Here is a 23,487-nt window from a genome sequence, read left to right on the forward strand (position 1 = left end):
TTATAAACCGTTCTAATCAAAGGTGCAGTCTCACCATAATGTTTAACAAGCTTAGCTTTAGTTTCCTGAGCTGTTTTGCCTTTCAAAAAGTAATGTTTAATCATTACACGAAATTCTTTCTCATCCATTTTTCACAAATCACGGTACTTGATCGATTCAAATGAATGCCAAACACAGAGTAATAGATCTATCTGACTGAAACTTAGTGTGTGATCCTCCAACAGTTGCCAGCAACTAAAAATAACCTCGATATGTACTGGTGGCACCATCTCTTAGACTTTGCATGGACTTATCGAACAGCCCTTGTATTAAGCTAATTAGAAACTTCCAAGAAGTCAATTACAGAGAGAGAGGACATAGATCACCAGCATCAGATGTCATACCTTCTCTTAATCTCATTCACACTGAATGCAATTGCCACTTCAACATGCAAATTGTTCCAATCACTCACTGTTGTGAGAGAAAAATCTAGCTCTCACTCCTTTCTTAACTGCACACAAACGTAACTTCCCTGGATGTCCTCTTGCCTCTCCCTACCTTCTATATAATGAAAAATTTCATCAGTTGATAACTCAGAGTTTGGGTTTATTAGATTTAACAGAAAGTGATGTAGCAGAAGGTAAGTGTTTCAGGATTATTATTATACGAGCATATGCATGGAGTCTGCAGACTCAATGCATCCTTCAAAGAGGTCCCACACCAACCATTATTCTCACAATAAATTAAAGATGCCAGAAATTATATTCTTGGTTTAATCCTTTATCCAAGTGTAAGCACACAAAGTTTGCACCTGAAGTAACTTCAGGACTGGGTAACTCATATATAGAAGCTAATGACTTCACATTACTTGCCTTAGTATCCTATAATGCAAAGCACATATCCTTACAGACGTATAATGCTATGCATTATGGGAAGGATCACTACCCAGACCAGTTTCGATCTTTATTAAGGTGAAAAAGTAAAGAGGTGCTTGTCATAGGCCTAGAGTAGTGCAAGTGAGCCTAATAGTATTAGGAGAAAGAAAAGACAGATAGAGAGAGAGAGAGAGAGAGAGAGAGAAGGCCTTGGCTTCTTTTATATCATCATGTAGCCAAAGGCTGTCAGTTTTCCTTTTTCAACAATCTCATGTAGATGAACGACCAAAAGACCAATTGAAACTAAAGCGCAAAGATGATTGATATCAAGGTGGTTAGCCTTATCTGATAACTGCCTTGAGTTGGCCTTCTCTGCTCAGGACTGCTCTGCAGACATCCCTGCAATTGATATTGAATGATGGAATTATTTAAAAAACTCTCATAGCAAAAATAGACAGAACTTTATACCCCACCCCTGGTGAATACTGCATAATATGGGTGGTCTACACCAGCGCTTAAACTTTTTCCACTCGTGACCCCTTTTCACCTGAGAAATTTTTACGCGACCCCAGGTATATAGATATATAAAATAGGTATATAAATTAAACATTTACTGATAATAAATCATAAAGAAATTTATTTTAAAATAATTCTTTGGTATCCATATAATTTTACCATTTATGTAAAGAATTACAAACAATACCCTCGAATCTGAATTAATTTTTGGTTGCTGTGCGTTCAGAAACCTTTTACTGTTTCCAAATTTTTTGTGACCCCCACATTCGGTTATACGATCCCATTTGGGGTCACAACCCACAGTTTAAGAAGCTCTGGTCTACACCACCTAGTCAAAAATTTAATGCTTCCTAGAATGCTTCTTTCTAAGTACAAAAATTTAATGAACAATAAAATTTCCAAAGTACAATATTATAAAGCATTTGGATGTTATATTGCTGGTTTTGAAATTCATGTTTCTTTCTAACCTTCCATAAATGGTATTTTAATTCATTAATTATAAAAATGAATTCAAAATTCTCTTTCCATTGCTGACAGGTGGTGGGTACTGCAAAAAATTAACCTGTTCTGTTGTAAGTAATGGAATGCCCACCACATTACATCTTCATCTTCTTTGAGTGCCATCTCCTATCGGAGGTCGGCGACCACCTTGGCAAATTTTGAGCGATTCTCAGCTACTCTGAGCAGTCTCTCAGAGTTCATACCAGTCCACTGTCTGATGTCTGCCAGCCAAGATTTTCTTCGTCTTCCTTGTCCTCTTCCATTTATCTTCCCTTTTATAATCAGTTGAAGTATCTTATATTTTTCATTATGAAGTAGGTGACCAAGATATGTAGTTTTCCTTCTTTTTATGGTATCTAAAAGTTCACGTGATTTCCCCATTTGTTCCAGTACTTCCTGATTGGACATTTTTGCTGTCCATGGGATTTTTAACATTCGTCTGTATAACCACATCTCAAAAGCTTCAAGTCTTTTTATTGATGTTGTTTTTAAGGTCCAAGTTTCTGCACCATACAGCAGTACAGACCATACGTACTCTAAGTTTAAACTGCGGTTACACAGTGTTGATTTCATCAAGAGAAAATATTTTCTTGCCATTTCAATTCTAACTTTTATTTCCATTTCTGGATTGCAATCTTCATTTAACCAGCATCTGAGATATTTAAACTTTGCCATTCTTTCTATTTGTTTCCTATTTAAAGAAAGTGCTAAATTAAGAATTGGTTTCTTACTTATGACCATGAATTTAGTTTTGGTGATATTTATTTTTAATCCCATTTTTTCACTCTCTTCATTTATTAGTTCCAAAAGATTTTGAAGATCCTGAATATTGTCAGCCAGAAGAGCTGTATCATCGGCATATTGGATGTTACTGCTGATTTCACCATTTACACTAATCCCTTCCTTTCTTCCTTCAAAAACTTTTTGAAATATGGCTTCTGAGTAGATCTTAAAAAGAAGAGGTGACAGCACACATCCTTGCCTTACTCCTCATTTGATGTTAATGGAGTCTGTAATAATGTCATCAACTTGAACAGATGCCTTTTGGTTCCAATATAAGTTTTCAATGATCCTGATGTCTTTACCATCTAATCCAATTCTTTTTAATAGTACAATCATTTTAGCATGCTGGACTTTGACAACCACATTACATAATCTGTTCCAAATATGCAGGGCAAGAGGGCAGCTGTAGATTGCATGTTCTACTGTTTCCAGTCTGTAACAGATGTCACAGATTGGATCTTCAATGTTAAAGTACCTCCATTTGAAGGTATTGACTGGAAGGCAACCATATGCAATTCTCCAAGCAAGATCCCTCCAGTTAAGGCATCCTTGGAACTTCAATAGGTTATGAAACAAATTGTTGTTTCAGTACCCAACTGTGGAAGTTTGCGACGAGAGACATTAAAGATTTCTTTATACCAAATTTTACTTTTTTTTTAATGGAAAGAATGTCAATGTCAGAGTGTTGTAGCAGTCAGTTGTAGAGTTAAGCACAGAGTATTCAGTATAGTATTCAGGAACAATCTCAGCTTTTGGATCTTTCAGTAGATCCAGAAGTGATACCAAAATTGAAGTAATGTAGAAGCCATATTTCTATATAAAAGTAGCCAAATGATGTCTCACCTTATTACTGAAATACTCTAGATTAGAGATAGATTTTGAAAGATTTTCCACTTGGTAATACTATAAATTAAAGATGCCAAGAAATTATATTCTTGGTTTAACCTTTATTCAAGTGGAAGCAAACAAAGTTTGTGCGTGAAGTAACTTCACGACTGTACAACTCATATACAGACAAGTATGGAATACTAAGGAAAGTGATGAAGTCATTAGCCTCTGTGTACGAGTTGCTCAGTCATGAAGTTACTTCATGCACAAACTTTGTTTACTTACACTTGGATAAAGGATTAAACCAAGAATATAATTTCTTGGCATCTTTAATTGATAGTATAACCAAGTGGAAAAACTTTCTATATTATTCTCACAGTAATTATCATACTTTGCTTTAAACTTATTCACTGGAAAAGAACTCATGTCTACCTTGAGCAACCTATTCCGTTCATTCGCCACTCAAGAAATCTTGCCAACTATCCTCCTACACAATTTCCAAGAATAACCCCTCATTTCCTCTTTTCTTATCATGAAGTCGTCATCATCAAATTCCTGACATGTACCCTCAAGGGGTGTACAGGATATGATAGTACTACATGAAAAATTTACATCATTACTAACTTCCTATCTAATTATCATGAAGTGAAAAACTTATTCTACATCCATCCTATAAAATCTCTTTTATGTTTCTATTGTATATCTTCTTTGCCAGTTTTTTGTAATCCACAAATCTTCAATTTATTATTATAGGGAACATTCTATAAAGCTATAGCTATTTTGATCACTCGCCTCTGGGTTGTCCCCACCACTTACCCATCCTTGAAAATGCAATCAATTAAATCTGTGCACAATAGTCTAGAGGTAGCTATATCAAAGCTATAAAAAGAGAAATAATAACTTCCTTACCCAAGTGATCATATGAGGTATCCTGTCCACTTCTGCAATATGCTACCTAAACATCAACTCCTCATCCACCATCACAGCCTCATCAATCTCCTGCAGTCCATTAAATGTAATATACAGCTAGTAATCTTTTCATCACAAAATACATAATTGGTAACCATTATCCTTTGCCCACGGCATGAGTCTATTTAAATCATCCTGCACAATTTTTACATCATGTTTATTAACAAATGTCCTTCACAGTTTTGCATCATGAGTAAACAACTGGATATTTTCCTATATTATTTATCATATATCACAACATATCATGTACAAATTAAATAGTATTGGCACAAGTACAGAAGAGCCCTGCAGCATACCAACAGTCACCTAATTTTTCCTGATTCTTTTCCTCCATACTTTTTAGGTGGGAGATGAATTTCATTGCTTGGTGTGAGATTACCACCCTGCAGTGGCTTGAAGTTCCATGTTTGGTCTCTAGAGCAGTGTTTCCAGACTATGCAAAAAATAAATTAAAAATACAAAATAATATATAAAATTGATAAAAATAGAAAAAAAAAATCCTGAGCCTACCCAGAGTACAAAATGTACTATAGGATAAAAATAACCTTTCATGGGTGGGAGCAACAATTAAAATAAAAAACCACTACTACTACATATCTCACCATCAGCATCTTCTTAAAATAATGCTAACAGCGTCATATCCAAGCCATTTTGTTCCAATTTTTATAAGATCATTCAGTGTCATTATTTCAAGTGTCTGTGCAATATTCCAGCAATATAATGATATAGCAATTTTCTTTGCCTAACTCAGTTATCACTTTATTATAGTAAGCAAAGTAAATTATAATTAAAAGAAATACACGTATTAACCACAGTGAAAATTATTTAATTGTAAATATTTCATCCTAAGTATCTTAGGACATCATCAGTACATTAGTTTTAAACAATAATTTCAGCTGTCCAACATACAAGTTATCAAGATTCTTATCTAACCTTCTCTGCCCTCACATAGGCCACTCAGTTTCTTCAATCAAAAATTCTACTGAGTTTCACACAAAAATTAAAGACATTCAACTATCAAAAACTGACTTGTTAATCAGCTTCGACATCGTCTCCCTCTTCACAAACATTCCCCATAAAGAAACAATAGAATTACTAACTCAAAAATTTCCATCTGATATAGTTGAATTGTTCAAGTTTGTTATTGCATCAGGTTACTTCACCTGGAAAGGTCAAATTTACAAGCAAGAAGAAGGAACAGCAATGGGATCTCCTTTATCACCAAACCTAGCAAACTTGTTTCTAGAACATCTTGAGGAAAAAATATTCACTTTTGAACCCAAACCAAAAATTTGATTAAGATATGTCGACGAAGTATTTGCACTCTAGGATCATCCCAAACATGAATTACAACTGTTTCTAAATAAAATTAACCTTCTTCATCATCGCATCAACTTTACGTTAGGAAAAGAATCTCCACAGGGTATCTCCTTTTTGGATTTACATATCCAAAGAAAAGAAGACTGTTCCATCACCACATCTGTCTTTCGCAAACCTACATTCTCAGGTCGCTACATTCACAATTCTTCTGCTCATCATCCATCTCAGAAATCTGGCATTACTAAATCACTAGTTTCCAGAGCACACAAATTCTGCTCCTCTGAAGAATCTAAACCAGGAATTAGAAGTAATCAAAAATACAGCCATCCTAAATGGATATAATCCTAAAACAACTCAAAAAAATCATCAGTTGTCACTTCTCCACACATCAAACCAGACAGGAAGAAGTCCATAGGATTCCCATACCTTACGTTAAGGCATCTCAGAACGTCTTTCTAAAATTATGAAGAAATACAATTTTGCCACTACTTACAAACCTATCAAACAAATTTACAACTTGTTACCTTCTCCTAAGGAAAAACTCTCACCTTTGATGTTGCCTGGCATTTATGAAATTCCATGCTCATGCAAATTGTCTTACTTTGGACAGACAGGTAGGTCTGTTCAGAAACGCATCTCGGAACATCAAGACTACATTCATCTTTTTAAACCAATGAAATCTGGCCTCTCTCAACAAGGAATTGAGAATCCAAACCATAGGATCCATTGGGAAAAGTCTAAACTTTTACATAATAGATCTTTATATAAACATGAACGTTTATACAAAGAAAGTTCTGAAGCCCTACTACACAGACCAAACTTAAACCGCAACGACGGTCTTACTATTCCTAAAGTATGGGAAATTGTCATACAAAATTATGTTAAATAATTTTTTTTTTTTTTTTGTACTACTGTAGCACGTTTAATGAGATTCTATTGTAATCATGTGCCCTAACTGTATGTTATTCCTATTATTGTTTAAAACTACTGTACTGATGATGTCCTAAGATACTTAGGATGAAATATTTACAATTAAATAATTTTCACTGTGGTTAATACGTGTGTTTCTTTTAATTATGATCGCACCATAGGTTTCGTTATTTAAAAAAGTAAATTATAACAGCAAGACCTGCCTTGACAAAGCTGTGTTGTCTCAACCATTCTTACATACCTTACTCCAATCAACTTTCTTCTGCAGCTTTTCCCACTTAAGTAGGGTCGCTGTTTGTGGTGAGTCTCCTCTACAACCTCCTGTCTTGGGCTGTAGCCACATCCAAGTTCTTCATCCTCAAGTCCTCCTCCACCATCTCCCCCCAGCTCTTCTTTGGCCGTTCGTGCTTCCTCCTCCCCTGCACATCCATCTGCATGACCTTTCTTCCCACATACTCATCCTTCCTCCTCATCACATGACAAACCATCTCAACCTTGCCTCCTGTATCTTTGCTCCTAAGTTCGTAACTTTCACCATTCCCCTTACACAGTCATTTCTCAGACGATCCTTTCTGGTCACACCACACATCCACCTAAGCCTTCTCATCTTCGCTACCTCCTGATGTTATTTTTCCTCAGGGCCACAGTTTCCATAGCATATGTCATAGCTGGTCTCACTACTGTTCTGTAGATTTTGCCTTTTAGATTGATCGGCACCCTCTTATCGCATAGCACTCCAGCCATCTCTCTCTAGTTTCTTCATCCTGCTTGTATCCCACTTCTTTCTCAGCCTCACCATCCTCTTTCATTGTTGAACCTAAGTATCTAAAGTATAACACATATACTCTGTCTTATTTCTGCTCAGTCTCATATCTCTCTCTTCCAGTACTTTCCAGTTTAGCTGCCACTTCTTCTTTTGATTCTGCACACAGCACGATGTCATCTGCATACAACATAGTCCAAGGCACATCTTCTCTCACCTCATCCGTTACCATCTACATCACAATAATAAACAGGAATGGACTTAATGCTGACCCTTGATGCAAGCCAGCTGTCACTGGAAAACTTTCTGTCTCTCCCAGGCAGGTTCAAACTCTTGTCTTCACATTTCTCTACATCTCCTGCACCAACCTGACATATTTCTCTGGTACCTTATTCTCCCTCAGACACCTCCAGACTTCTTGCCTTGGTACTCTATCATATGCTTTCTCCAGATCAATAACCAGATGTAGCTCCCATTGCTTCTTTCGAAACTTTTCCATCATCTGTCATAACCCAAAGTTAGCATCTATCGTCGATCGACCAGGCATGAAGCCAAATTGCTCCTTTGCAATCTCTGCCTCCTTCCTCAGTCTTCCATCAAGAACCATCTCTAGTTACATTGTGTGGGACATCAACTTTATTCCTCTGTAATTCCTACAGTCTTTGGCAACCCCTTTACTCTTGTGGATGGGGACATGAGTACTTTCCCTCTGTTTCTCAAGTATATTTATAACCATGCTGGCCTAGTTGACCGAGTGGTTTGCGTATCTGCTCTCCAGCCAAAAGGCTGCATGTTCGAATCCTACCGTGGGCATGGATGTTGTGATTGTCTGTGAAAGTACTAGTGGTGGTAGTTGGCGGTAGATGGCATTAGTGTTATGATGAAAGTTGGTGGAGTAGTGAGACGAAGAGTTGTAGAGTAGATGCCCTCCCTCGATGAGTCTTTGGACTCCCTGGAGGTGTGATATAATAATAATAATATTTTCCTGCTGACAAACTTTTATTAACAGGTCCCACAGCAGGTCAATTCTCTCTTCTCCCAGTGCCTTCCATGCCTCCGCTGGGCCCATAGATTTTCCATTTTTCATCCTCTTTATGGCTTCCTTCACTTCCACTCCACTAATGTTCTGCATCATCCCTTCATATGGCTCCCCATCTTCTCTGTGAGTCCTTGCATTTTCTTCATTCAAAAGCCCTTCAAAGTATATTCTCCATCTGTTTCTTATATCCACATCGTTCCTTAATACTCTTCCTCCAGAGTCTTTGATCTGCCTCACATGTATGATGTCCTTTGATGCCTCCATACTCCAATCAATCCATTCTTGAATTTTGCCTTTGACCAGCTCATCAAATAACTTAACCACCACTTCTGAGATACTGATCAGCTTATAATTTTCTACCTCTTTCTTGGATCATCTTTTATGCAACAGGGCATCTTTTGTGCAAGGAGGGGGCTATTTTGTCTTCTCATAACGCTTGGAATGATATTCCATACACCTCCATTTCACTACCTCTTTTCTCACATCGGTTTTTGTCACTCATTGCAATATCTCCACTTATGATACACACTAGCAAAGTAATCACTATTCAAATAAGATGACAGAAAAATTACATTTTAATTGGTTGGAAATTTGATACAACTATTAACCTACTAGTTTCATCACATTAACTGGTGGCTTCTTCTGGGTTTGATAAATATACATATACAGGGTGTTCGGGATAAATTTGACAGTTTCGTAAGGAAAAAGAAAATCTTCTTTGTATCTATTAAATTTAATGAATTGACAAAAAAACATTACAGGCAGAGTTAATTACAATACTATCAACAAGATTTACTCAAAATAACCACCATTAGCATCGATCACAGCTTCAATTCTGCTGCGGAACCTCAAACAAGCTGATGCTACAGTCTCCCTGGGAAGGGCCGCAAAAACTGTTTTAATTTTATCCATTAACTGGGCTTTTGTATTACTGGAAGTGCGATTGGTGTCTTTTTCAACTGCGCCCCATACAAAATAATCCATGGGGTTAAGGTCAGGGGAGTTTGGAGGCCAAACATTTGGACTGGTGAAGTCGTAGAAATTTTCAGACAACCATTTTTGACTTTTCCCAGAGGTGTGGCAAGGGGCCGAATCCTGCTGCCATACATACGGCCTACCATTGGCTACCCTTGTTATCCAGGGCTTGACTACAGTTAGCAACTCCACGAACAAAGCCCGAATTCCAATGCCAGGGTTCTTCAACACCTGTTCCTGCAGATTTGCGAGGAATTCTGCTGTACGAACGCAATCAGATCGTCTGCTAGGGATCTTTCTTCTTGCTACATCCTCGTAGTCACCATTGCAAGTCTCTAGTTCATGCCTGATTGTTTTTACTGTATTCAGGGAGCATTGGGCAGCAGTTGTAATATCCTTATTTTGATGGCAGGCACGAATCATCATGATACAAGTTATTCTCTTCCATGATTCAGGTGGGTTCCAGCTATCCATCCTTTCTGACATCTTGTATATGAATGAAGAAGGGTCCAAACTTTTAAATGAAGAGAAGTGTGTGTTAATACATGTAACTTACGGAAAAATATAATTAATTATAAATATGTCAAATTTATCCCGAACACCCTGTAACAGCTTAAAACAAAATGAGCTTAGGTTACGAATCAATACATAACTAAAAGATGAAAAATTATCAAATTCATAGGAACCGTTACACAAATACATGGAACGTGGATGCTAGCACTTAGTCATTGTTAAGCAGGTGCGTCTTATAATTGGCTGTGAAGTTAAACTCTGATGTGTTGAAGGATCTTATGAGTGATTTCCAGATATCACAAAGGATCATCCCTTGGTTTCTATTCAGGGTGCCTTGTGAGCGGATAACTACTGCAGCTTTTTTATGTTGCAGAAGCTGTAGTCATCTTCTATGTATGGCACAGCACTTTTATCCCATCAATGTTGTGGTTAGTGTTGCAAAAATGGAAAGATAAACCAGAACTCTCCTCACTGTTGTTGTTTATGTCTCTGACGTGCTCCTTTTGTCTTATTTCTAGACTTCTAGAAGTTTGTCCGATGTAATTCAGGCTGCAAGAACAAGGAATGTTGTAAACTCCAGGGTGTTTACTGAAAGGATTCTTGTCTTTTGGTGAGTGTAACATATTGCTTATTGGTTTGAAGGCAATTCTAATGATATGAGACCTTAGGAGGTTGGCAATTTTTTGTGAAAGTGTGCTAGCAAAAGAAATGGAAATAAAAGTCCTATCATAAGTTTCTTGGATTTGCTGTGGAGAGGGATTGGAGAAAAGTATTATTTTTGTTATTTTTTTCAGATATCCATTGTTTGTTAATGTTTGAAGAATAAAATCTAATTCATCTGTTAATATTTTGTCATCTCTTACGATAGAGGTTGCCCTGTTCTTCAGCATATGCATAATGCTTAATTTTTGTGAAATATGGTGTGATGAGGCAAAATGCATGTAACAGCCTGTGTGTGTCGGCTTGCAGTACACATTAAGACCAAAAAGCTATCAAAAACTTGAAATATGGAAAGGCAGCTCTAGCAGATGATATTCGACCAAATTTCAAATATGGAGGCATAAAAGTTTTGCACTGGCTACATTGCATAACTCCAACATATTTTTCAGAGGGGCCTAGTCAGAAGGTCGAATTCCAGAAGACTGGAGTACAGGTCACATAGTTCCTATCTATAAAAAAATTGTAATACAGCTAAATGTGAATTACAGAGGAATTTGTCTGCTAAAAGTTTCAGGGAAGATTTATGCAAACATACTCGAGAAGATAGATAATGCTATGCATTATGGGAAGGGTCATTACCCAGACCAGTTTCGACCTTTATTGAGGTTTCATCAGTGGGAGCCAGACCCAGAGGCGATACTAAGGTTGAAGTAATGCTGAAGTCATAATTTCTTACACGAGTAGCCAAAAGGTGTCAGATAAAGGATTACACTTGGATAAAGGATTGAACCAAGTATATAATTTCTTGGTATCTAATTTATAGTATACTCAAGTGGAAAAACTTCCAACAACGATCTCTAATCCAGAGCATTTTAATAATAAGGTTTGACACCTTTTGGCTACTCATATAAGAAATTATGACTTCAGCATTACCTCAACCTTAATATCATCTCTGGGTCTGGCTCCCACCGATGAGACTTCCATAAAGGTCGAAACCATTCTGGGTAGTGATCCTTCCCATAATGCATAGCATTATACATAACTGTAAGGGATATGTGTTTTATATTATGGATACTAAGGCAAATGATGTGTAGTGATCAGCTTCTATATAGAGTTGTCCCAGTCCTGAAAATATATAATTTCTTTGTATCTTTAATATATACTCGAGAAGAGGCCGAGAAAAATTGTGGAAGAGAAACTCTGAGAAAAACTAGCTGGGTTTAGGCCAAATAGATGTTGTCAATATAAGATTTTTACTTCATGACAAATACTTGAGAAATTGCAGAATATACCAAGTAAATGTACTAAGGTTTTGTATATCTGGAAAAGGTATATGACAATGTGTTCAGAGAAATGTTTTTCCAACTCTACAATTGTATAGGGTAAATGAAACATTAAACAGGGCAATACATATTTATTTAAATTATATGTCAGCAGTTAAAACTGAAGGAAATGCAGCAAAATAGTTTGATGTCAAATGAGGTGTAAGACAAGGATCTACATTATTTGTGCTGCATCATGAAAGAAAGTGACTTGAAACCTGATATTAGAATCAGAGATATCAAATTTGAGGTATTTAGGCACAGTTTTTAGTGATGATAGTAAATTACATAGATAACAGAATACGGAAAGCTGGTATGGTGGGAGCAAGCTGTATAAATTTATATGGAATAAGAGAGAAATTAGCTAAAACACTGAACTAACAAGTATACAAGATACTGTTCCAAGTTTTAAGTTATAGATCTAAGAGTTGGATTAGAAATAAAGTACTTCATCAAAGATTAGAGATCACAGATAGGAGAGTTCTGAGAAAAATTAAGAGATTGCACAGATGGTATCAATGGTAGAATCATATTAAAAATGAAGACACTAGGAAAGAACTTGACATTTTTAGAATTCAAGAATGTGTGAGCAAGGATAATTTAAGGTGGTAAAGTCATATAAACAGAATTGGGAGAAGACAGGTTAAAGTAACAGGTGTATGATGCCAAGACACAGGAAAAAGACTCAGAGGAAGGAAGAAAATTGAGTAATATAAATGTAAAAAATATAATGAAACATTTTAAATATTAAGCAAAATATAATAGTGATATATGTAAAGGTTTAGGTAGATTGATTCAATCAGAAGTATCCAATATTGCCATATTAGATATGGCAATATTGGAATGCTTACAAGTAACAGATTAATTTGGAGGAAATTTGTTGATAGGAGATTAATAATAATGTAAACTTAATAATGTAGTGCTGTCATAGTAGCCTGAATACCCCTTGAAGCTATAATATCAGAAAACTTGATGATGAGGATTTAGTAAAATAATGACGGGAAAATGGAAAGGGAACACAAAACTGGGGGGGGGACGTCAAGTTAATGAAAATCTTCTAAAAACTGCATTTTTCATGTTATTTGAAACTCACTTCAAATTTCACTGTAGCATCAATAACTGCTGTCCTCGCTTTGTGAAGTAAATTAGCAGCATCCTTTAATGTCTTGTTGGTAGCATCTGCTAGCTCTTGTATTCCTCCAACTGTGTCCTGTGTAAAGTTTGAATGATGAGGATTTAGTGAAATAATGATGAGAAAATGAAAAGCAAATATATATATATATATATATATATATTATTTATATACAAATAAAATTGAGTAATATAAATGTAAAAAATATAATGAAACATTTTAAATATTAAGCAAAATATAATAGTGATATATGTATTGCATTTTTATCTGGATTATTATTATGTTTACATGTTAAATCATTATAGTTATGCCTCATTCAAGTAAACCTAATGATATATAATTTGTAGAATGAGATCTGAAGATCTTTCATCACTATTATTATTGTATTATAACAGCATATGTAATATTATTATCATCATCTGAGATCTCATATCTTCCCTTAAATTCATTCATACTAGATGCACTCACTACCTCTAAAGACAATCTATTCCACTCACTTGCTGCTCTGTGAGAGAAAACTTAGCTCTCTTACTCCTTTTTATTGACTGGGAACAAACAACTTCCATGGATGCCACCGTGTTTTCTTCCCATCTTCCATATAACAAAAAATTTCTTCAGACAATATCCTATAATACCCATTCAGAAATTTATAGACTTCTATCATGTCACCCCTCTTTCTCCTGTTAACGAGCACCTGTAATCCACATACTTGCAATATATCCTCATAATCTAAATCCCATAATCCCAATATAATTTTGTAATTCTTCATTGCACCCTTTCCACAGCTTCTTTATCTCCTTGAAACCTGGGAGACTAGGTTATAATAGATCACGAAGAAGAAGACCATGACCTCATTTGAGTATGGTAAAACAGCTAGTCCAAGAATTCATTCAAATCATTTTTAATTTAATACTATGGTAGTTGTACTCAAGTACAACGTGATAAAAGATCTCTGATTTTTTTTAGCAATAGTTTTTAACATTAGTTTTATCATTCAGTTATAGAATCTACATGCACTAAACAGCCAAGTTGTACTAAGGGAAGGTCACATTTCAGTAACTTGCCACCTTTTTTTATAACAATTTCATGACTAAGTTTGAAAAGGGTATGGATATGTCATTATATTTTTGGACTTTGCTATGGGTTTTGTCAGGATATAGCATGGAAAGTAGTTATATAACTTGGAGGATATGATATTAAATTATAAAATATTAGCTTGGTGAGAGAGAGGATAGCTGACTGACAAATACCAAAAACTGGTGTATGAGAAATGGGAATCTGCAAAATGAAATGTGACCAGTGGTGTATTTCTCTGAACAGTCCTTGGTCTACCATTATTCAATCAGTAACTTAATGACATAGAAAAGGATTTGACAGTTTCTTAGTGATGCAAAGCCAGGCAGGGTAATCAGAAATATGACTGACATGCAGAACTCGCAGAATTATTAAACAGGTTGGAATTGTGGGCATGTGAAAATGGCTATCAGTTCAATGTTAGAAAATGTCAAGTTATGCACTGCAGTAGAGTAGCTATAGTATTTATATGAAGATAACCTTAAATGGCAGACAGTATCAAGTAGAGTTATCAAATATCAGAATGAGGAATTGTACATTGAGACTTATTTGTGCCTATGGTCCCACAGAAGGTTCTAGCTAAGTAATGAAGTAATTTTTTATTAGAAAAGATAGTTGACACAAAGAAAAAAAAAAGAAAAGTTGGTCCTTGTTGAATATCTAAAAAGCAGAGTAGTAAATGATTACCAGACATATAGAAATGTTTTGGAAAAATTGGACAAAAAAAGCAAACAAGAATAAGTACTTGCTGGAGACCATATACAGGATATGGACTAATTCTTATTAACATGTTACAGCATAAAGATTTGCACAAATTCACATGGAAAGATGACACAAGAAACAAATCTTATTGATTGTTATTGTTGACAGCAGTATATTCATGCAAATTAAAGACACAAGTATACAGAGGATTAGAAATAGCAAGTGACACCATTTAGTTTTGAGCAGAATAAAATTGAATATCATATTGAAAAAGAAAAGTGTTGAAGAAATTTTCAAAGTTAAGCAGTTTTCAAAATGTAGAGACTCAAATACATGAATATTATTGAAGAAAAAATGAATCCAAGAACCAAAACCTTGGAGATTCCATGGCAGATAACTGAAAAAACATTGATTCAGCCAGAGAGGCATGTAACAAAGTTGTCTGTAAGGTTAGAAAATTAAAAATTACATGGGTGTTCAAGAAGTTAATGATGCACTCAAGGAAAAAAAAACAAAATATATTTAAAATTTCTGAAAACTTTGGGAGACTTCAGTAATAACATAAAAGATAACTATAAGGAAAGTGAAAAACTCTTCTGGAGTCTATCGAAAAGCTTAGAAATGGCAGAAAGAGTATCATAAAAGGATCAGGGATGATGATAGCCATCACATGAAAGCTGTAATTACTTTCAAATGTTGCAGGAACATTAAAAAAAAAAAAATGCAGTCAAGAGTATGCATCAATACTTGAGGTAGAAAAGGCAATAAAAAATCATGGAGTGTGGACACAGCTAGAATGGATGATAATCAACAAAAAATTCTCAAATATGAAGTTTTACAGTGGCCACACTGCATAATTCAAAAGGCATAGCCAGAGGGTTGAACTCCAGATGACTGGAGTAGAGCTCACATACAGAAGATCTATAAAAAGTGAAACCAATCTTGCCAACAAAGCTGCATCTGTGAATCACATAGAAATTTCTCTACTGAGTGTTCCTGATATTTATACAAGTATACTTGAGAAAAGGTCAAGAAAAATTGGAGGATAAACTTTGAGATGAACAACCTGAGTTCAGACTATATAGTGATTTAGTGATTGTCACTTTAAGACAAATAGCTGAGAAATCCTGGGAATATTATAAGGATCGGTATTTAAGTTGAGTAGGTCTGGGGGAGGGGACAGGCATATGACAAGTTACCAAGATAAAATCTTGTTCAAAATGCTATGGAAAAGGATTTGTGTTTCAGTTATACTACGCAATTATATGGTATAAATGAAACATTGAGCAGTACATACTCTATATTTGAGTTATAAGTCTGCATTAGCCAGTCTGGTTAGCTGAGTGGCTAGCGTATTCACTCTGCAGCCAATAGCATGCAGGTTCAATTCCCCTCACAGGCAAAGATGTTTCTAATTGTCTCTCATGAATTTTACAGATGTATACACTCTCTCAGGATGGACTGGTTCACAATAGGAAAATTAGACCCAACCCTCTCACATTAGGAAGAGGCTTTCACCCAGCAGTGGACATTATATTATTATTAATTGACACCTCCAGGGAGTCCAAGGACTCATCGAGGGAGGGTACCAGGTCTACAACTCCGTCTCCACCATTCAATCACAACTGACCCACAACTACACCAACGCCATCTACCGCCTACCACCACTGGTATTTCCACAGACAATCACAAACATCCATGCCCACGGCGGGATTCGAACCCGCAGCCCTTTGGCTGGAGAGCGGATACGCTATCCACTCGGGCAATCAGGCCTACAAACTGGTCAACAGCCAGAAATGAAGGAGGTAAAAAATTATGTAAAATCAGGCATGAGACAAGAGTAGCCTTTATCTCCACTGTTATCCATTCTGTATATGCACAAATTATGAAGGAAATTTGTATTTAACTTTATATCCAAACTAGAGATTAATGTTAGCTCTTTGCTTTATGCAATTGACAAACTCCTAAATAACTAAGTACAAGCCTTCAGGATTCTCAACTTAAACTGAATAATTGCTGTAATAAATTGAATATGAAAACTGGTATGATAATGAAAACATTATTTACATCATGAATATAGAACCTATAGAACAAGAAAAATATTTCAGCTATTGAGGCACAGTTTTAAGTGAAGATGGCAAATTAAATATGAAAAATAGATAACAGAATCAGCAAAACTGGTATGGCAGGAAGTCATCTGAATAAATTTATATGGAATAAAAGAGAAATTGCTCAAAAACACTAAACTAGATGTAATCAGTTTTCAAAAGTAGTTCTAACTTATGGCCTTGAGAGTGGCATTAGAAATAATAATCAAAGACTGGGGAACACAAATAACATAATTCTGAGAAAGATTAAGAGATTGAATGGCATCAATGGTAGAATTGTTAAAAATGAGGATATTAAGAAAGAACTTGATACTGTTTTTGAAAAAAATAGACTTTGGAAAAAGCTTAGAAATAGAGGAATGAGCCTATAAAAGGAATCAGAGATGATCAAGGTGACATGAAAACTGAAGATAAAGATATCTTTGTTGTCTGGAGTAATTATGTCTGGAGAAAGACTGCTAAATGAAACCAGAGGTTGTAGCTGGTCTTTGGGGGATAGCATAGTAGTAATAGAAAGTATTCAATAGGAATACATATCGATACTTGAAGTGGAGAAGGCTATGAAAATGTAGAAAGGCAGCTGCGGTAGTTGATATTCAACCCAAAATGTTCAAATATGGAAGTATAAAAGTTTTACATGATTTTACTGCATAATTCAGAAGGCCTGGTCAGAAAGTCGATTCCCGATGATTGGAGTAGAGCTTTTATAGTACCCATCTATAAAAATGGAAATAAAACTGAATGCAAGAATTGCAGAGATATTTCCCTATTGAGTTTCCATGGTAATATTTATGCAAGTATATTAAGCAAATGGATAAAAAAAAGTATGCACGGAAAGCTTGGTGAAGAACAAGTTGGATTCAGATCGAAAGGTTGTCAGAATCAGATTTTTGCTTTAAGACAAATAGTGGAGAAGTCACAGGAATATAACAAGAATCTATATTTAAATTTTGCAGATGTGGAAAAGGCATTTGACAAAGTGCCAAAAGAAAAGCTGTTCAAAACATTACAGTTATGGTGGAAATGAGACATTATATCAAAGCAATTCTTAGTCTATATTTGAGTTGTAAATCAGCTGTGAGAATTGAAGTAGTTACAGGAAGACAGTCTGATGTTAAATCAGGCATGGGACAAGGGTACACATTATTCCCACTGTTTTTCGTTATCTATATGGATCATAATATGATCCATATAGATACAGATAATGATGGTTTCCCATATGAGAGGCAGTTTGGTACAACCATATTTGTTTAGGTTGGGATAGCTGGTAAGAGCTGCAGCAGATTTGAGAAAAAGCCTCTGAAATTTAAATTTGCTTTGATGGAGTAAGGTGCCCCCCCCCCCCCAATGGATACAGTGGCAGGTATTCAGGGCATTGTCTGCTAATTCTGAGCAGCTGTAGTGGTGGAAACGAATGTAATCCTGGTTCTCTGATGTATGGATGTTGGCTATCCTACTTGTTCAACCATAGTATAAATAGTTGCAGCTGCAGGGTACCTGATACACTCCAGGTGAATCCAGAGGTTGTAGCTGGTCTTTGGGGGAGGGCAAATAAGGCTTACTAGCTTTTTGTGCAGTTTGTAAGTGGTCACAAGGTCGTGCTTTTTCTAAGATCGTGGCCATATTTTCTGAGACACCATGAATACAGGGGATGGTGATGGAAAAGGTGGCCAAAATCGTAAAAAAGCACAATCTTGTGACCACTTATAAACTGCACAAAAAGCTAGCACCCTATTATTATCTAGTCTATTGTTAATTTCCAGAAACAACATGATGCTGGCAAATCAATGTATAAACCAGGATCACAGATGGCATCAATGGCAGTATCACATTACAAATGATATTAGAAGGAACTTGGCATTTTTAGCATTGAGGTATGTATTAGCAGAGCTAATCTCAAGTGGTATGGTCATGTAAATAAAATGGGAGAGGAAAGATTAGCAGTTTGGTGAGAAAAAGCCCAGAGATAGATCAAGATGCAGGTGGATTGACACAGTAAAAAGTGCCTTAGATAGCAGACATATAAGATCTGATAACATTGGAGTATTGACAGATAAAAGATTACTTTGATTAAAATTGTTGATCAGAAGTTAGTAATAATGCAATCTTTTCATGTAGTATTATTATATCTCCCCCCCCCAAAGGTGCATATCAAGAATTTGATGACTTGACATCATTAGCATTCAGAACTAATATCAGGTAGTATTACAATTTAAACAGAATGGGAGAGAATGTTAATAAAACAAGTACTTTTTTGCCAGTATGACAGCAACAACCCTCAAAGACCAAGGTCTAGGTAGATTAATACAGTAAGAAGTGCTTTTGATGACTGAAATATAAGATCTGACTATTCTATTGGAGTTCTGACAGATAACAGATTACTTAAGAGGAAAACTGTCAATAGGAAGTTGGCAATAATGTAATTTATCCATGTAGTGCTATCTTGTATACACCTGAGGGTACATACTAGGTATTTGATCATGATGATGAAGTTATGTAATTTGGTATTTTGAGATATTACACCAATATAATATGTCATGTGACATTATTTGGAATTTGAAGTTCAAGGGCCATATAGCAAAGATTACGAAGATAATGGCAATGCAAAAACAAGCAATAACATGAGTTTTTTTTTTTTATGTGGTAGAATGAGAGGAAAGAACTTTTTTGCATGGATGATGGTAGGAGCATGGACTGCATTGCCTAAGAAGGTAATGAAAGTGCAAAAGGTGGATAAGTTTAAGGAGTGGTATGATAGATTTTGTATTGACTAGTGTTGATCTCACATAATGAATTTTGTAACTCCATGGAGTTCAAGAAGTTAACAAATGATTTGTGAAATGCAGATGTTAGCATGCAGGAAAGAGACAGTTGATATAACAGAGACCTACAAACATCTGAAAGGGTCATACAGGATACCAATAGGTGGGATTTTTCATTTTATAGAGGGTGGGAGAGGTGAGAGGGCATCCACAGCAGTTGAGAATGAATGTAGAAGAGAAGAAAGGGGTGACAGCGAGATTTTTTTATTGAGTAGTGCACCATTGGAATGATAGAATTGGAATAGATATCTGCAAGGTATTTGACTGTTAGTTTATTTTAATGATATCAATTACAACACAGAATGATCAGAAAATAATATTTATTAACTTATTCACTGATATTATATCCAGCATCTTCAGAGCACAAGAATAGTTTATCACAGTAGACGAAACAACAACAATTTTGTATAACAGTGTGGCTAGTTTAAGAAAAAAATGTAACAGATAACACAAGGACCTAAAGTCCTAATTGGCAACATCTGTGTTGGAAAAAAAGAGAAAACAAGCATTAATTAGATCTTAAAATGACTGTATCCCAGATTTTGGTAAATTTATACAGCCATGCTTGTTGAGGTTTGCAGTATGTTTTAAAGTTGATGTTGATTCCAAAAACAATCTCTCTGACTTACGACTTCTGTATAGCAGAAGTCATAAGTCAGATGTTTTATGGATGTTTTATTCCATTTGATCTTGTGTGAAGAGAGGTATATCCAAGGCATGGTCTGCTAGATCCAACTTGATGTAACGATAGTGCCAGATATATTTGTTTATGTTCACCAAGGTAGTTGTCAACAGTTCTTCCTCTCTAGGAAGAACTGTTGACATCTGCCTTGGTGCCTAGGTCACAAGAACAGGGCACTTCATAAACTCCTGGATGTGATAAAGAAGAGAGTTTGTCCTTAGGTGAATGGATGAGAGCTACCAATTTGACATATGGTTTAAATATCGTGCATAGCTGATATTTATTAAGAATTCAAGATATCTTTTCAGATGTGCCTTGAATGTATGGGATGGATGGTAACAGTTTTGCTGTAGTCTTGTGTGATAGTCTGTATATATATGGAATTTTAAGATTTTATTTTAAGAAATATTTACTTTCTCCCAAGAGTTGGCTGCTCTTAATTTGGCTGTTGAATTAATGTAGTTGATTAACTGTTGGGGATAAGTATGGTTTAAGAAGTTCTGCTTTAGATGGGTAATTTTTTGGTTTATTTAAATCTTTGTGAACCATTGTATATGTGTATGCATTGAGAAAGTACTACTGATTTAATGGTGTAAAGATGGTAGACATCAAAGTGTATGTGGTTTCCTATGTTAGTGGGTTTATGATAAATTTTTCTATATAATTGAGTAAGAGATTTACAAAATTTATCTAGTTTTTTTCCTTCACATTCTGTGGTGAAGTGCAATCTGTTACTCAAAAGTTATTCAAGGATGTTTGTAAATTTAGAATGGTTTCTTTTTCCTCAATACACAAGTCAAAATCAAAAGACACATCCTGATCTAAAAGGTACTCCATAACATAAAAGCTTGGCTTATCATATTGAAGATTACAAAAGGAGCAACATGAACTAGAAGTTCAGAGACAATATAAATTATTAGCAAGGATATCAGGAAGAAACTAGATATTGTTATTAACATTCAAGAATGTGAGACGAAAGGTTAGCAAAACAAGTATTTTGTTAACCTTTCATCTTTTCAATAGTAATGTCATAGTATCCTAAATCTCTTCAGGGTACATATCAGGAATTTCATTATGATGAATCTGTAGAGAATTTGAAGTGTGAAATATGCAAAGCAAGATAAAAATGAAATATTAAATTGAAAAGAAATGTATGAAATTTTTAAACATAAATAGTCGTCATCATCATCAAATTGTACAGGATATGATAGTACTACATGAAAAATTTACATCATTACTAACTTCCTATCTACAATTTTCCTCCAAATCAGTCTGTTATTTGAAAAGACTCCAACATTATCAGATCTTATATTTCTATCGTCTAAGGCACTTTGTACCATATCAATCCACCTATATATTTGTCTTCCTCTGGATCATTTTCCTGCCAACCTAGCAAAGAACACTTCTTTTGCTAATCTTTCCTCTACCATTCTGTTTAAATGACCATACCACCTAAGATTAGCTCTGGTAACGTCTTACTGGATGTTGACAATGTCAAGTTCTTACCTAATATCCTCGTTTTTATTAAGATATTGCCATTGATGCCATCTGTTAACGACTCTAATCTTTCTCAGGACTCCCATATCTGTGGTCTCTAGTCTTTGGTCAAGTGTTTTACTTCTGACCCAGCTCTCAGATCCGTAAGTTAAAACTGGTTTGAACACTGTCTTGTATACAGCTAATTTAGTGTTCCAACTAATTTCTCTCTTATTCCATATGAATTTATTCATTTGATTTCCTACCATACCAGCTTTGTTGATTCTGCTGTCTATTTCCATATTTAATTTAACATCTTCACTAAAAATCATGCCTAAGTAGCTGAAATGTTTTACTTGTTTCACAGGTTCTCCGTTCATAATGCAATTGACATTTTCAACCATTCTGCCTATTTTAATTGTCTTTGTCTTTTCATTGCTGACCTTCATACCATATCTATTACAACAGTTATTGAATTTAGTCAGGGAATCTTGCAGACTTGTAGCAGATTTATTGAGAAGTATAACACGTCCACATAAAGCAAAGAGCTGACATTAACATCTCCAATTTTGATATCATGTTTAATACTACTTTTCTTCATAATGTGATCCATATAGATAATGAAGAACAGAGGGGATAATGTACATCCTTGTCTCACACCAGATTTAACATTAAACCATCTTCCTGTACTTCCTTCAATTCTAATTGCTGACTTACAACTCAAATAAAGACGAAGTATTGCTTGATATAATGCCCAATTGACACCATATAACTGTAGTGTATTGAATAGCTTCTCTCATGGCACATTGTCATATGCCTTTTCCAGATCGACAAAACTTAAATACAGATCTTTGTTATATTCCCATGATTTCTCAACTATTTGTCGTAAAGTGAAGATCTGATCCTGAGAGCCTGTATTTCGCCTGAATCCAGCTTGTTCTTCAACAGGGTTCTCTTCCACAATCCTTCTCAACCGTTTCTCAAATATACTTGCATATATATTGCACACCTCACGCGATGAGTCTTCGGACTCCTTGGAGGTGTCAGGAATAATAATATCTTACCAGGAACACTCAGTAGGGAAATACCTCTGTAATTTTCACATTCAGTTTTATTTCCATTTTTATATATAGGTACTATGAGAGCTCTACTCCAATCATCAGGAATTCGTCCCTCCATCCAGCTCTTCTGAACTATGTGGTGCAGCCACTGTAAGACTCTTTTACCACCATACTTCACCATTTCTAGTCGAATATCATCTACTCCTGCTGCCTTTCCACATTTCAGGCTTTTGATGGCTTTTACTACTTCAAGTATGGATATGTATTCCTGTTGAGTATTTTTTAACACTGTGTTATCACTGCTTGTTTCATTTTGCATTTCATTTCGAAGTAATTACTCCATACTTCAAGGATATCTTTTTCTCCCGTTTTCATGTCGCCTTTATCATCTCTAACTCCTTTTACAGCATTCTTTCCTCCATTTCTAAGCTTCTTCAATAACCTCCAGGATATTTTG

The 23,487-nt window shown here is 35.4% G+C and overlaps 1 protein-coding gene across 1 annotated transcript in view; it reads right to left on the minus strand.

Moving 5' to 3' along the window:
- The window catches only part of LOC150101107 (laminin subunit alpha lam-3-like), a 789,889-nt gene that overhangs the window by 234,831 nt on the left and 531,571 nt on the right, over positions 1–23,487 (minus strand). Inside the window, exon 40 of the mRNA XM_090402236.1 lies at positions 13,067–13,183. Coding sequence (XP_090258362.1) covers positions 13,067–13,183 — 117 coding nt within the window. The remainder of the gene's footprint in view (positions 1–13,066; positions 13,184–23,487) is intronic.

Source organism: Typopeltis vanoorti, chromosome 12 (assembly GCF_054136105.1).
Source record: "Typopeltis vanoorti isolate ZY-2024b chromosome 12, IOZ_Tvanoo_1.0, whole genome shotgun sequence".
Classification (NCBI taxonomy): domain Eukaryota; kingdom Metazoa; phylum Arthropoda; class Arachnida; order Uropygi; family Thelyphonidae; genus Typopeltis; species Typopeltis vanoorti.